At 40.0% G+C, this 15744-nt stretch overlaps 1 protein-coding gene across 1 annotated transcript in view; it reads left to right on the forward strand.

Moving 5' to 3' along the window:
• nek6 (NIMA-related kinase 6) overlaps nt 1-15744 on the forward strand; it is a 26456-nt gene continuing 10712 nt past the window's right edge. Inside the window, exons 1-6 of the mRNA XM_030065245.1 lie at nt 1-212; nt 7773-7871; nt 10814-10916; nt 12028-12168; nt 12483-12545; nt 14680-14790. Coding sequence (XP_029921105.1) covers nt 10839-10916; nt 12028-12168; nt 12483-12545; nt 14680-14790 — 393 coding nt within the window. The 5' untranslated portion in view covers nt 1-212; nt 7773-7871; nt 10814-10838. The remainder of the gene's footprint in view (nt 213-7772; nt 7872-10813; nt 10917-12027; nt 12169-12482; nt 12546-14679; nt 14791-15744) is intronic.

Genomic DNA, 15744 nt, shown 5'->3' on the forward strand with positions numbered 1-15744 from the left:
CAAGACATCACAGTGAGGGGTAGAGAAAGAAAGAAAGAGAGAGAGAGAGAGAGAGAGAGAGAGAGAGAGAGAGAGAGAGAGAGAGAGAGAGAGAGAGAGAGAAGGAGGGAGGGGGTCTGTTGATGTGGGGAGTTGCACAACAACACGGACTAATGTGTCTTTCTGAAACCGCATAGCTTGGAAATAAGTGGGACAATGCTCTTCTAAATCAGGTAAGATTAAAAAATACAGATGTTTGGCTCACTCCTGTCGGTGGCGACGCTTAAAATGCCACCAGCGTGAGAAATGTGTGCGTAAGAAAACTTAATTGGCATTTACTACGGAGGCTGTGTCGCGTAAAGTCGCCTCCCCGACTAACAACCGCCTGTTTAATCACTTCGGGACTGTGCAGAAGTCCCGTCGCGCTCATGTAGCCTACAGCCTGGTGTGCTGGACGTGGGGTTTTCTCCGTAGCTGCTATCGCCGTCTTCAACAAAGAGCCTTACTTGTTGCTTCGGCCCAGTTCGGCTGAGACAGGCGCCGCCAAATGCAGAAAACTCAGCTAAAAGTCCAGCGACAGCCTCCATGCAAAACACCCAGCGCCGCGGGTGATTGATAGGTTGGGGTTAGCTGACGGCTCGCTGTCAGTCTGTACAGGCCCGGGCTGCTGTCGATCAGAGCCACGGAGTCATGTATTTCCTCTCACTGATGTGCTCCTAACTTCATAACAGGAAATCATCGCAATACACCTCTAGCCTGTGTAGTGGCTGTTAGTTTTCATATTGCCATTATTGTTGAAAATAGCTCCACTTTTTTAACTTTTTTTTTTTTACGAGTCTGGGTTACTGTTTGCTTGTTGCAGTAGTCAGAATGGCATAATGGGGTCGTGACTATGCCTTGTGAAATTCAGAAACTACGAATAAAAAACACATTTTCGGCTAAGAGTAGGCCAAATGTTTTATTGCTTTGCTTTGTCAGGAATGTCGTGTGGGCAGTGTGGAGTAACATTTACACTAAAAGTCTGGGTGATGTGGTCTTAACCACTGTTAGCAATATATCATTATCAATATTATGCTGATATTTTAATTTGAAATTAGATATCATCTGATGATATCGTGATAGGACTTAAGTGTTGTCTTTTCCTGGTTTTAAATGTTACAGTAAAGGGATGCAGTTTTACAGACTTTTATAGCTGTTGCTTTTACCTGCTTGGTCAACATATCCATATTACTAATAAATGTTTATCAAAATTCTCACTGTAAATATCCTATGACAACACCAGCCGGCTAGCCATCCCAACATCATCATCAAAATATTGATATTAAAGTAATTAATCAAAGATATCATAACATTAGTCACAGTTGTAAGTGCCCCCCAAAAGCGTACAATAGGCATGTTAGTAGGCATATGTTCTGTTGTGTGAGACCTGCAGTATGAAATGTGATGTGTGTCAATGTGGTCTGCAGTTCCTCTGTCACAGATGTGTTGGTAGAGATGCAAGTTGAGGTCAAATGGCAGCAGGGGTGACCGGTGTTGGGAGTTATGAGGATGCCTGGGCATACGAGGTTAAATAACTTGCTAAAATTAGTCACATGTCAGCTGTGTCAGGGAGTTAGTGTCCCATATGACTGGGGAAAGCATTGTCATGATATATTTCACATGCTAAGTTGCCGGGCACTTGAAAAAGTTGTATGCAGTTGTGATGGCCATATTTGTCACAGTTATAGACCGTAGTAAGCTTGGATATAGGTTAAGTGATTAATCTGATACATACATCGCACTTGCTGTTGTTACAAATGTCTGTCGGTCATAATTGCTAATAGGACTGAATTACCGTGATGACCTGGGCTGATGTGAGGATGGCTTGTAGTTGACCAGTGATTCTGCATGCCAAGCTTCAAATCTACAAAATGTATATACTTCATGATTCTACTAATCTTTTCTCAATGTAATCAGTCATATTTTTGAACTCATATAATTTTCCAACCTTTTATCCAGCCGTTGTTTTACATTCATTCCACTATAGTATGAAAATGAACTTTCAGAGACTTCAAGCTTTGTTCTTCACACCAGTATTTCATCACTGTAATAATGTTGTCAACATTAGTTTTGCTGAAAGCAGCAGCACTGTTGTGTTTTGATCACTTGAAATTGGACAGAGTGAAACAGTCCCTCTGCCAGGGAAAATAGTCCCGAGGGAAACATTTGCTTTACACAGCCAATTATCACTTGTGTGGTTTATGAATGTTGATGACTTCTGTTAGCCACAGAAGCAGAAAATTATAAGGTGGGTGTTTCAACCAACAATTCATATTGGAAAATGAAGGGATTTTGATTATATGTTGTGACATCTTTAATGGATTCATTGATATTCACCCATACAAATATGAAATATACATACTTGCACACTTTCCTTGTACCTGTACACATGAAACATTCATACATTCATGCTAATGAATGTTTGCACATACACATATGAAACAGTCACATGGACACATGAAATACGTGCATGTCCATGTGAAACATTTGTACATACACATGAAAAACTCACAAGAAGATGTGAAACTTTCACATATGTGTCTCGCAGATTAGAGTGTGGCTCGGGATACATATTTCTGTCCGAACCCGGATCGTGTCTGGGAGAGTAGTAACCGAGCCCAACCTGAACCCAACAGGCATTCTGTGTTTTTTTGTTTGTTTGTTTGTTTGTTTGTTTTAATGTCTGAACCCGACTCAAGCCCAATGCAGGTAAAGGTGGCTGCAGCACTGAGTTTGTGTTATCATGTTGTTATCATGGCTACAGCTTGCCTGTTTACCCTGATTACATGTGTGGGTACCTTTAAATGACCATCAAAAAGCCACTGTTTTACGTAAGTCTAGGTAAAGTGTTTGAACACACACGCCATGCAATGTGGCCGACGTGACTGAACCTGACCTGAGTATCATTTCTGAATTTTTGTCTGAACCCAGGCCAACCTGTCGGGCCCTGTGGGGTTTGGGTCGTGTCCGCCCTATATGTAGATGCGTAATGTACTTCACTTGTGTGAGTTTTCACAAACCAAAAAAAAGTAAATTACCACAAAATCACCCCAAAAATCATGCAAAATGATTTTTTTAGAGGGTGAAATAATAGCTTTCACATTGGTCTTGTTTTGGACCTACAATGATGTAGTTGTAGTATAAGGCAGGGGCCTCCAAATTATGTTTTGTCTTGGGCTCCCAAATGTCTGGTGGCGGCACTGTTCAAAGATAAAGTAGACAAGGGACAAAAAGCATAATTTCAATCACTTTCTGTTCTGTGTGATGTATGCGTTTATTAGGGATGTAACCACTCTGAAACAGAGACCAAAACTGTGATAGAAACATCCACAGTCTCGAGTCGAAGTTCCCTCTTCCATGTCGCGGCCCCTCCACCCCCAGGGCAGCTGCCACCGATGGCACCTGCCACCTCGACCAACCCTCTGCCCCCGCTGCTGGTGTGGCTTGTTAAGCTCTCATTAAGTTCCTGTTAAGGGACTAACAATATATGGTATCACTATTGTTTGCCATGCAAAAATGTAGCATGTGTTTGGTCAGATGTGACAGTGTATATTGCATTGTGACATCTGACATCAGTAACAAAACTAAGAAATGGCAAAACATTGCAAACTGTAAGTTGTACTAACAGCTGCGAACCCTGATCAGTGTTGGGGAGAATAAAGTATCTACCCAGAATGCCTTGTGTGCACAGTTTAACAAACAGCATGGCGGTAATGTCAGAGTGCCACTGCTGCTATTCGGACACAGCAGTGGTCAGAGGAAGCAGCTTTTCTCCTGCAGGCAGAACGGGGGAGAGCTGCCTGGTGCTCATGGGAGGAAATGTAAACAGTGTCAGAAGCTGATATAATCTGTCAACAAGCAGGACTTAAGATGGATAAGTAGACTGATAGAGTAGTTTATTGAGCCCAAAAGGAAAAATTATGTTGTTGCAGTAGTTATCACAAAAAAGCATTGTGAGTCTCCCACTGAGCGTGCTCCTTTGTGCAGTGGATGAGAGGGACTGTCCACGATGGCCCTCCAGTCTGGGATGTGGTTGTGCAGCCGCATCTCAGTGAAGCACATGATGTCATGTTCCCACAAGTCCCTCCGACTCCTCGTCAAAACCACTAGCTCATCCATCATGGCGTGTACGCTCACATTCCCATGATAGAAGGGATAGTAGGTTTATATTTCCTCTTCCTTTCAGTGTTTTATACCTGCTCTGCATCCCCTCTCCACCTCCGAATCTCTTTCGATACTTCCAGCCTCTTCCTCTGAAACACGGCTGACTCTCGTAGTGCTGCCAGCCAATCTCGTGTTTAAACAATGCTGCTTTGACCAATGAACACATCGCCTCAAGCTGGTTGAAGCGCTCCAACAACAGACAAAAACATGTACAGCCACAAACCTCCATCCATTGTTGTGATGTCCAAGGAAGGTTAGAAAGTATTAAAAACAATAAAAACACAGTAACAAAAAGTAAAACAATCAAAAACAAACCAGAGACACTGGAGCTGCCACGACAGGCTGCCACTAGCATGGCATTGATTTAAGATATTTTGTTTGCAATTCTATGCCTCTGCTCAGGTCTTCAGCACTCTAAAAGAGGGGTCTAAAGATACATTTGTTAAAAACAAAAACCTTGATTATGTCTCAGAAATTTAAAAAATGATTCTTTTTCAGTCATTTTTCTTGATTCTTATTTCTGATTCAAAATACTGTGAGAATATCAAATCATGGACTCTGTTTTGTGAATCGAATCAAATTGTGAACTGAGCAAATCATTCGTCCCCTAATGTTCATCAGTCATGTTGCCAAATATGGTTGATATTGTCTCAGTTCAAATGTTGTCATGATTTTTAGGCTAATCCCTGCAGAACAACTGTTCTGACCCTTCCATGGTTGTATATAATGCAAGTTTGTTGTGAACACAGCAATCTATAATGTAGGCCTACTACTACTGGTGAGGATGCATGGTGGTTGAGAGATGTCAGTACTTGTTTATTAGGGCAGCATCTCTTGGAAAGAGGCTTTTGAGGTGGGAAAGTGGCCCTGGTTTTAATGGACTGTTTTCATCTCCCAGGGGAATGTTGCTGGGAAAATGTAGTGGCCTGGAACGGACCCGGGGGATGTGGAGGATTTGACCCTCTCACTGCTAGAAACTGTCCCCTCTGTCCTCCGCACTGTATTCCATCTCCAAATTGTTATCCAGTCCATCCACTTACTAAATAGTTCACCTCTGTGCTCGTGAAAGGCATCTGAATGCCTTCAGACATCTCTCACAAGCATTTAACCCTTTGAAAACTGAGCAAATTCACTTTGATTTCTGTCGAAAACACGGGGAAAAAGTTGATGAGCAACCTGGCAGGAAATGACCTGAAAATAAGCAAGAGATTTGAAAAAAAGGAAAAGAAAAAAGAAAGTAAATGAAAGTAAATGAAGCGAAATTGAACAAAGGAAAAATACATAAAAACTATCCAAAAATTAAGAATTATTGTAAGAAAATTACATAGAATTACCACAGAAATGCCCACAGTTTTGTTAAAGAAATTAGAAGAAGAAACAGGAGAAGAAGAAAGAAGCAGGAGGAAATTCATCAGCTCACAAAAAATATGATTAATTTAAAAAAACTTTTATTAAATATTATGGTGACTTCCATAGTGAAAGGTGGTGGTGACTTTGTAATTTAATTCAAAAAATGTATTTGAAAAAAAGTCGAGTGAATTTGCTCAGGTTTCAAAGGGTTTGTATATACATACACAATAAAAGCGACACAAACCTGTCGATTTGTTTTTATGAAAGAAAAGTGAAAAGTCTCAAACTCTTGGACATTCCATCCCCTCACTTTTGAAGCAATGGCTACGCCCCTGATTTAAGATTAATTGCAAATATTGGAATTGCTCAGTTGCTGCAGAAAGATAATGATCTTGAATTGATGAATTGATCTTTAATGGTGTTGAACCCTTGACACAACTGATATTTGTGCTCAGCAGTGATAAATAGGTATTGCCAAGGAGTACCAAAATAATCTCGTATATTCTTCTAAGAAACACATACAGTATGTAAGGAAGTATCCAAAACTTTCCATAAATACTAAAAGATTAATCAAGACTATTCTATTTGGCCCTTAATTATGTTCTCTGATCCAAGGGCAGTTGACTACGTGCCGTGCTCCCTACTACCAACACCACACTTCGCATTCATACAGTCGCACACAGGAAGCGATGAATCACCCGCAGGAAGTGATGAGTCACCCACAGAAAGTGAAGAATAAAAACTTAAGAGTGAATCCAAACTGTCTCCTAACCAGCCGTGAGCAGCGCTGAGCGTCCAGAAAGAGCTGAACTCACCAGCGTGACTGCGGCTCTTTTGCCTCTCTCAGCCTCTGGGACCCTTTGGTAGGGAGCGGGACAGACCAGCCAGGTTGGTAGACGTGAGCGTGTCGTGTGCAGCTCACGGACATCAGGATGCAGAACACTGAAACTGAATTTTTGTAGATCCAATTCGGAGCTGCCAATGTGGACTTTTCCCATGTGGCTGTAACAGTTTTAATTCAAATAACTAATCTAATCCAAATTATGTTTTCATGCTTATGTATTCCTGCAGTTACCAAAAAGGAACTAGCAAACTGTAGTGTGTGTGTGTGTTCATGTAAGACCTATGTAAATGTATATGGTTTTTGTATAGCCTGTACTAGAGCATAGAATGGTTCTTCAGAGTGATGCCATTGGAGAACTTTTCCTGGTTCCACAAAGATCTTCTTAGACCACAGTTCTTTAATAGAACCGCTTCTTTGAATAGTTAAAATGTGTGTCCAAGAGCCATTAAAAACAGTTACTTGTGCTATGGTTCATGAGTCAGCCATGGTTACTTCAAAGAAGGTAGATGAAATGATACATGAAAGTACCAGTTGATTCTAATCTCAAAAATGAAAAATAAAAGTGTGAAATGGAAACAAAATTAAAGTCAGTCAGGATGGAACTTTATTTGTTTCCAGTGCGGCAATTGGTCGTGCAACAGTGAGACACAGACATTCAGCACACATATAAATACAACACTAAGAACATAAAACATAATAAAAGTAAAATACTGAGCCGATCAAAAGAAGAAAAAACAGAAATTTAAAACATTACATGTGCAAGTAACTACCTTTTCCTCCTGGAGTTAGGGAGGCAGATGGACAAGAGTGTGTGTTGTGGGTGTTGGTTTTAGCTCGTGGATGTCTGCAGAGAGTGCCAGACGGCAGAACTGAAACTCTCGATTGGAACCTCGCTTAGAACATTTATCTGTTTGACTTAGGCAGAGTGATACCCATCCAAAAAAGAAAGAAAAAAAAAAAAAAACATCAAAGTTGTTCTTCGAGGAAGCAGAAATGGTTCTTCCAAGAATTCTACCCAAAATGTTATCTAAAGAACTTTAAAGAACACCAGAAACAGTTTTTGGAGGAGTTACAATGAAGAACCCTTTTCTTTTTTCTTTTTAATTTTTTTTTTTTTTTTTTTTTTTTTTTCACATTAGGAATCATCCACTAAATAAATTGGTTCTTCAGTACTTCCTCATGGAGCCAAACTCTTTTAAGGAGCCATTTTAGATTGTAATACACCTCTTCTCCAGTCTGAAGGTTCTTTCCGGGCTTTACTTTAACAAGAGATGCCAGAGTTTCACCACACTTTGAAAAACATCAGTATTCACTCAGTCTCTGATACTCACTGTTCAGTGTTCAATACTAGGACCACTTTGACAGTTTTCTTGTGACTTCCACTGTCGTTTCCCAGGTGACAGAGTTGATTTCGACATGAAACTGAATTTCGCGCTGCTTTTCCAGAAGAAAGAGCAGAAGACCTAAAGCCAAGGACAAAGCTGTAGACTCTTTGGTGAGTAACATTTCTCATATCCTCCTCTGTGGTTTCCTTTCTTTTGCCTGTGGCTGCCTTGTTGTGTCTTGGTCGTATACTCGTACGTAAGTTTCCTCAAGAAAGATTGTGAAATTATTCAGTACCCTCTCGAACCGAGGGCAACTTAAGTGTATCGCTGCAGAAAAACCCCAAAACAAACCAAAAAAATCCCCATGACTTTTTATTGATTTTTTTTCAAATTCTAGTCTTGGCTACAAGCACATTGTACTAATTGAACCCAGAGAGAATCTGAATTACAGGTTGAATGGTTTCATATGCTCAAAGGAACTTCAAAGGGGAAATGGTTTCAGTTACATCAGAAATGGTTTTGAACAGATGTAAAGGGATCGCAAACACAGTTAAAAGTTTAATTTGGTATTTTTCCTGGTAATATCTTCATCATCCACCAAGATTTGAGATTTCCTGAAAGTCAGTAACTGTAATAAAATGGAGTTTTAATCCATTCCTGCAGAGCTGGGTGGACTTTAATCTACGTGCAGGGTAAGAACATTGTCTGGTCCCTGGAGAGACCAACCAGCTGTCAAGCACAGTGGAAATACCACACTGGTTGGAAATAGCTCCAGGTCTTACGACCGCTGAAACAATATGTTAGCAAATGTTGTCATAGCTAGCATTGCTGTAGAGCCGTGATTTTCAAACTGTGGGTCCTGGACTATTGATGGGTTCCATGTGGGCCGTAGGAAGGCTGCATAAATACATGCTTTTCTTATTTTTGACTGAAAAAAGAAAAAAAACTGGTTTGTAGAAATGAGTACAACAAGGGATATCTGTATTTGCAAATGAACTCTTCAAATATTGAAGGATCGTTAAGATTCACTGTGATGACGGATGTGAGTGCATTGAAATTGGAATTGTATTAGAAACCTTGGTAAAGGGAACCCTAGAGGGGAAGAATAGAGCAGAGAAGTTTTCATTAAAAGTGCACGTTGTTGTTGTATTATGGTGTCCTCTGTTATAAATTGTTGCCCCATTTCTGGTTTTGTTCATGCTTTGATTCACTTGAAATTCATTGATTCATTTTTCTTCTCAAATGACTGTGGTTTTTGGTACAACGACTGGAAGTATGTGACAGTGTTGTTAGGGCACATAACTAACGTCCATTTTATGGAATCTGTTGTCGGTGTTGTGACCACTGACCACCAAACTTTGGCTCCATTGCAGGAGGACCACAGTAGAAAAAACCCAAGTTGTAAAGCAGCAATAACTTTTTTTTTTTTAACCAAATCAGAATCCCCAAAACAAAAATCAACAAAAGCTCTCTTAAAAACAGAATTCTTTACAAACCACGAAACCTGCACCCTAAGGACATTTGCGCTTTTGTTAGATTGGTTAGCCTACAAGTAAGCGGATGTGAATTTGGATTTTCAAAATAATTCAATCAGTTTTACTTAACCTTGCATATTAAACAGAAATGGCATAAAGAAAACATTAATTCTGCCTGTTATTTATTTAGATCATTTTATATGTCAGCCACTAACAACTTGACTAACACACTTCCTGTAGGAAATGTTGCAGTGTAGTTCCCTGCTGAGGTAATCATACCGAGAATGGAGATTATAGCAGAATTTTTTTTCCCCCAAATAGTGTGACAGTTTCAAGAAAGAAATTTTGTCTAACATTTTTCCAGTGCAGTCAGTAGATACTAGATAGACAGAAACAATGAATAGGCTCGATGAAAAGGCTTTTTTGTTTCCAGTAGCACCACGTGCAAGCCAAACATATCATGAAACAGCATATCATGAAATGGAATCAGCAGATTGCCATGATATTTGGTGGGTGTATTCATACTCCCCAAAGGATGATTTGTGGTGACCCTATGACCTTTGCTCTTGCGACACCTTAAGGTGTTTTATTTTAATTTTACATTCTAAAATCATGTAGGTGTATTTCCCTGGAATTTGGAAGCACATTCATGCTACCCGATGACCTCATGACCTTTCCACTAGTGCCACCTTCAGGCCAAAATGTACAAACTCCATTCTCCCACCAGTCCCCATGATGCTGTTTTCAGTGAAAATTAAGAATTTGTGCAAAAATCATCATTCCTTTTAAAATCATGAATCATATAGAAATCGTAAAGTCTGTCAAAATAAATCACAATATGTTTTTTTGTTTGTTTTGGCTTTTTTTTATGCCTCCACAGTGGTGATAGCTGTGTCTGGAGACATGATGTTTTTGGGTTCATCCATTCTAGTTTAATCCTTATGTACATACAGATGTCACATACTTTTGAATGTGATATCTCAGGAGCCCCTGGGGGGAATTTCATTACATCTGGCACACACGTCCACTTGTACTCAAGGATGAACTGATTAAAGTTTGGTGGTCAAAGGTCACACTCTTGGTCATATTTCAGCCTGTCATACTCTCATTATGACGAAGTTTCACACAAATGTCAAATAGGATAAAATGACAACGTCATCACATTTTATATCCCAAATGCTACAGGTCAGTATCATAGTCCTCAGTATTCTGTGTCTGGATAGACATGGATGTAAACTGCAACTTGCCAGTTCCCCGGAGGCATACAACCACAATGCGGTAATTCTAGTTTTACCATGTCCTTGGTAAGCTACAGGTAGCAGCATGAGATTCAGACAGGTTTTTACAGTAGCAAACAACTTTATTTGTTTAGCAGCTGCTCCCATTTGGCACATGTATGTGTATGTAGGTCATATGGTAATTTCAATTAGCTGTATGCATGTGCAAGATGAACTCCTTTCTTTTTTATTGATTTTTTTTTTTTTTGAAGTTGTGTTTTAATTGTGTTTTGTACTAGATTTCCATAGGTTTATGTTGCAAGAAACACCAATGCAAGAAATAAGGTTAATAAATCTTCATCATTATTATCGTTATTGTTTTTATTATTATTATTGTTGTTGTTGTTTTCTTTGTTACAGTGGTGAGTGGGCATGATATACCACAATGGAGGAACAGGACAACCACCAGCCTACACTAGACAACCACAACAATCTCTACAAGATACCTGGCCAAGAGGATCAGGTACAGCATCAATCTAGACCTCTGATCGCCTTACAGTGCTCTGGAGAAATATTTACTTCAGGCAGTGGTGCTTCCGGCTGGTCCGGCTGCCCTGTAAATGCAGGTGGTTGCTGCACCAGCAGCTTCTACTTGTGCAGTGGGGCTTCAGTGAATCGTCTCACTGTCAAGTGAAAGCACATTGCTTTACTTGGAGTATTGGCAACTGTAGCATTATTGTGTGCTTTCAAATGTTGCCAAACACGCCTAATTGAATGCAGTATTTTCATTTAAAGGGAAATCACAGAAGGAAATGGAATTACAGGCAACCTAAAAACAGTAGAAACAACTTTATTTACAACAGTGTTTGTTGGAAATGCCTTGATATTTGTGCCAGTGATTGTCTTCCAAAATATGCAGTCTGTTGGGCTTTTAGGGTGCTCTATATTCATATTCAGGGTGCCTCATATTCTACTCCAACTGCAGCTCCCCAACAAGAACAAAGGTTTATCTTGTGAGAAGCTTTGAAAGGGGGTGAAAAGAGCTGATTTGTTTGATCATGATTAATTGTAGCCCACACACCTACTCATAATGTATTGCCTCTAATCCAGTTCCATGCTCATGCCCAGCTCAATGTGCACCTTTACGTACTTCAGTAGAGTTTTGACTGACATTGTGACGAGGAATGAGAAAGATTTATTTTGGGCTTAGCTATGCCATACATGGGTGTAAATTGACCAACAGGACCAAAACAAACTTGTTTATTGTCTGGTAACACTGAAGTCCCATTTGAGACAACAAAGAGTGAATCTGCAACATACAGGAGCACTGGACTTACAGTGTAGTCTGCATCAGCCCTACAGTCTGCAGGCTTTCATTCCAACCAAATCCTGCACCAGCTGAGTTTGCTCATTATCACACTTTCAACCAGACAAATAGTGAGTAGACTTGCTGTAGTGTTTTGGTTGGAATGTCAAGCTGAAGATTTTTTTGGTCATGATGACTCATGCTTTTAAAACAAGGTTCTTGGGAAGTATGAAAATACTAGTTGCAACACAGTGAAATGCTCTGGATGCAGCTAAGCACAAATATCAGTGTAATGGTGTCCGTTTTAATCTTGTGTTTTCTTGTACAGAGAAACATGCCAAGCTATCAGTACTGCTGCAGGTTGGCAAACTTCCGAATTGAGAAAAAGATCGGCCGTGGCCAATTCAGTGAGGTCTACAAAGCCACATATCTGCTGGAAGGACAGCTGGTTGCACTCAAGAAAGTTCAGGTACTTACCACTGTGTGTTAAGGTTGCATGTCAAAAAAATCATTTACTAGTTGTTATTCTTATGTGCAACAGAGTTTAAATCTTCCCCATATTTATGGAATGAGATGCAGTGAAATTTATCCAGATTATCAGCACATTCACGTCCCTTGTAAACTGGTTAAGTCTCTACCTGGAATCTATCCAGGATTTTCAGGAGGTTTGAGAACCACTTGAAAAACCTCAGTGACTGTGAGGAGGACTTTTTTGTTTATTTGGGAAAAGCAAACTGTTTTGGAGATGCGGTTCATGTTTTCACTGCTGTGTTGTCATTGCAGATCTTTGAGATGATGGATGCCAAGGCTCGTCAGGACTGCATCAAAGAGATAGATCTACTAAAGGTAAGATTATTCAACAACAGACATATTTTATCCCTATTGTCAACAGTGTGGGACTCTATAGATGGAGACGTCGGTCGGTTCGTCAGTCTGTTTGTTCATGTAGCTCATGTAGGGTTTCACTTCCAGTAGGTTTCAGTACAGAACTTGAATTGGAGTTGATTGTTCATGAAACTGTACAGAATAAAATATTAATTGTGGTTTGCTGTGGTGACATTGTGCATCAGTATGGCCATGAAGTGTGTCACACTACCTTGAGAACTGAGAAGATATGTTGTGCTGTGGCTGCTTGCTGAAAGCAGTAATCAATCTTAATTGTTACCACCAATCGGTCCATCAATCCTCAGTTTCCCTCCGGCAGCCCAAGATGCCTCTCCATGTTCCAGACTCCACTGCTTGTTCAGTCGGTGCTACCAAACATCACACTTCAGAGAGTCAGCGACTTTCCACGAGTCGGTTTATTCATCAGTTCACACAGCACAATGGGCACAATGGCTAGGACACACATAAAAATGGCCGACATCCTGCTATGTTGATTTGAATGGGAAAGTCCGCTCTACTCCAATTCAACTTCTGCGGGTTTCAGTTTTAGTAGGGGGAAGTCTTCACAACAGCAGTTTCACAATAGTAGTGAAGACAGTGTTTCCCTATTGTGGTGGAATAATCGGATTAATTTTTTAATTTTATCAAATGTAGCTTATTTCTGCTGAGACGCCCCTCTATGATCAAAGTGACAGGCAATGTGTGGACGCCATGGACAGAGCAAAAGTCACACACAGACCCACTGCTGTCTGTAGTATTCCTGTAGCGTTTCTAGTCACTCAGTAGCATCACTGTTGCTTAAAACACCTCAGAACAGAACTACATAAAAATGTATGCAACAGTGACACAAATAACAAGTGCAAGTAAAGCAATGGTCTTTTCTGATTGAGACTGACTCACACTGTTGAAAAGTGCATAAATCACTGATTGAGCTCATTAAAATCAGTGTTGGTGCACATACGCACAAACATACCAGCTCGTTATGCATAGAAAAACTCCTGTGTCACCAATCATTATCACCCCTTGCCCACCACCTGTCACCCTCAAGTATCAGGAGGAATGCTACAGTGGTGGTCTGGCTATACGAGGCTTGGCAAGACTTGTTAAACCTTCATTTGTAGATTTAACCTTTTTACCACTGAACAAAAATAAGTGGTCATTTACATTTTTATTTTGTTTGTTTGTTTATTTCTATTTAATGGGTAATTTAAATAAACAATTATTCCTACATAAATGATGATCTATTTAGTTGCTAATCAAACAAAACAAGAAAACAAGAAAATTGACTTTATCCAAGCTATTCTGATATGCAAACTAGCATTTTTACAAAAATGTGAATATTTTGTTCCTGTATGTGATCCCCTCAGTCCGGTTGTTGCACACATCCTGATACTGAGTGCTGGGTGGTGTCAGGGTCCTCTTTGCACAGTGAGCCCCTCGGGTCCTCATGTGGCAGACCCCGGCTTGTCTCGACCTGCTGCTGAAAAGCTGCTCTTGTGCAGCTAAATCTGAGCCTCTGATGTCCTTCAGTCAAGCTTTTTCTAGCCTCTGGCAGGATTTCCTGATGTCAGCCACCTCTCTGCTGGTGGTTCATTCTTTGTGGACGCTTGGCTCGTCATGCCACCTCCTCTGTTTGCTCTTCATCCACATTTCCTGTTTTTGAGATATTCTTGTAGCAGCTCCTTAGAAGGTCTTTTACAGATGTACGGAAGTGTATTCATTAATTCAGTTATAGATCAGAATTTTTTTTCATAAAAACCTTTCCCAGAATTTTGATTATATTTATCTCATTAACTCAGAAAAACGGGGCAGAATTTTTTTCTTGAAGTGAATGCATTACGCTTCCATGCAGATGTACTAATGGTATTCATGCTATGTGTTCCATTCAGGATGGTGGCTTTGATGCTTATTACAAGTTCATTCTGATAGGAATCAATGTGTGTATATATATCAGTACGGAGGACTTTGATCCACACCATTCCTTGTTTTTAGCTGTAATACATTTTAATTTACAGAACTTTTGCATGTCATGATAAATTAAGGAAATTGTTCATTTGGACATTCTGAATGTTTTCTTTTGGGTTTCCCCCTGCAGCAGCTGAATCACCCCAATGTGATCAAGTATCTAGATTCCTTCATTGAGGACAATGAGCTTAACATTGTCCTGGAGCTGGCCGATGCTGGAGATTTGTCTCAGATGATAAAGGTCAGGAGCCACTACTCACCTTAGAAAACTGACTCTATCGTCTTGGTTATGCTCTGGAATTTCACTGAAAGGTCCAAAAATGTTCAGAAAGTGATTAGGTACAATTCATGATGGTTGATGCACATATTCACCCCCAGTCACCCTCTTACCAGTTCCACTACCCCAACCTTCATCGCTACATATTGCTCTTCTTCCACCCCCAGCTTCCTGTGTTGTCCCTGATCACATGCATTCAGTATTTTAATTCCTGTATGATGCAGAAATTAGAAACTTCCTCAGCAAACCTCAACTTGCTCTGAATCATCCCTGGGCGAAGTTCTAATTTTAACCACCACATTCTCGGTTTCCACCTCTCTCTCTTTTCTCTGAAACATTTGAATAATTTTTCTTAGCATTCTGCTTTATTTATGTTTTAATCAAACTGCATTCTTAAACAAAAGTCTGGTACTTTTTTCTGTAACAAGGTATAAAAACCAAACATATATGCTTGCAATGTGTCAGCCTACCACAAAAATGTTTGGAATTTCGGTGGAATCATTTGTCATTCGTCCTTGCCTGGTGCAAATGACATCAATAAAGTGCGTGGTTTGGATGAGAAAAAAATGTAAAGCACAGGAACAATAAATCAAGCGCACCCTTCCAAGCGCTTTGTGTGTTTTGGAAGTAAAGAAGTGCACTGACTTCCATGGAAGCCATGGAAGTTGCATGGCTTGTTTGATCTGGTGCCCATGCTGTTGGAATAAAATTTAGCATCATGAAACATTATGACCTATTTTTTCTGTCATTTTACTTGGGAGATAAGAAATTACTGACTGCCAAAAACCAACAGCGCTCGATATTAGACAGTCAGCTGCAGCAGGAGTTGACATTAAAACCCATTAAAAACCCATATGTCTGTCCTGGGCACAAACACCCTGCAACAACTTGTAAGAAATTCATAAGAAAACTAATTTG

The sequence above is a fragment of the Myripristis murdjan genome, chromosome 12, assembly GCF_902150065.1.
Source record: "Myripristis murdjan chromosome 12, fMyrMur1.1, whole genome shotgun sequence".
Classification (NCBI taxonomy): domain Eukaryota; kingdom Metazoa; phylum Chordata; class Actinopteri; order Holocentriformes; family Holocentridae; genus Myripristis; species Myripristis murdjan.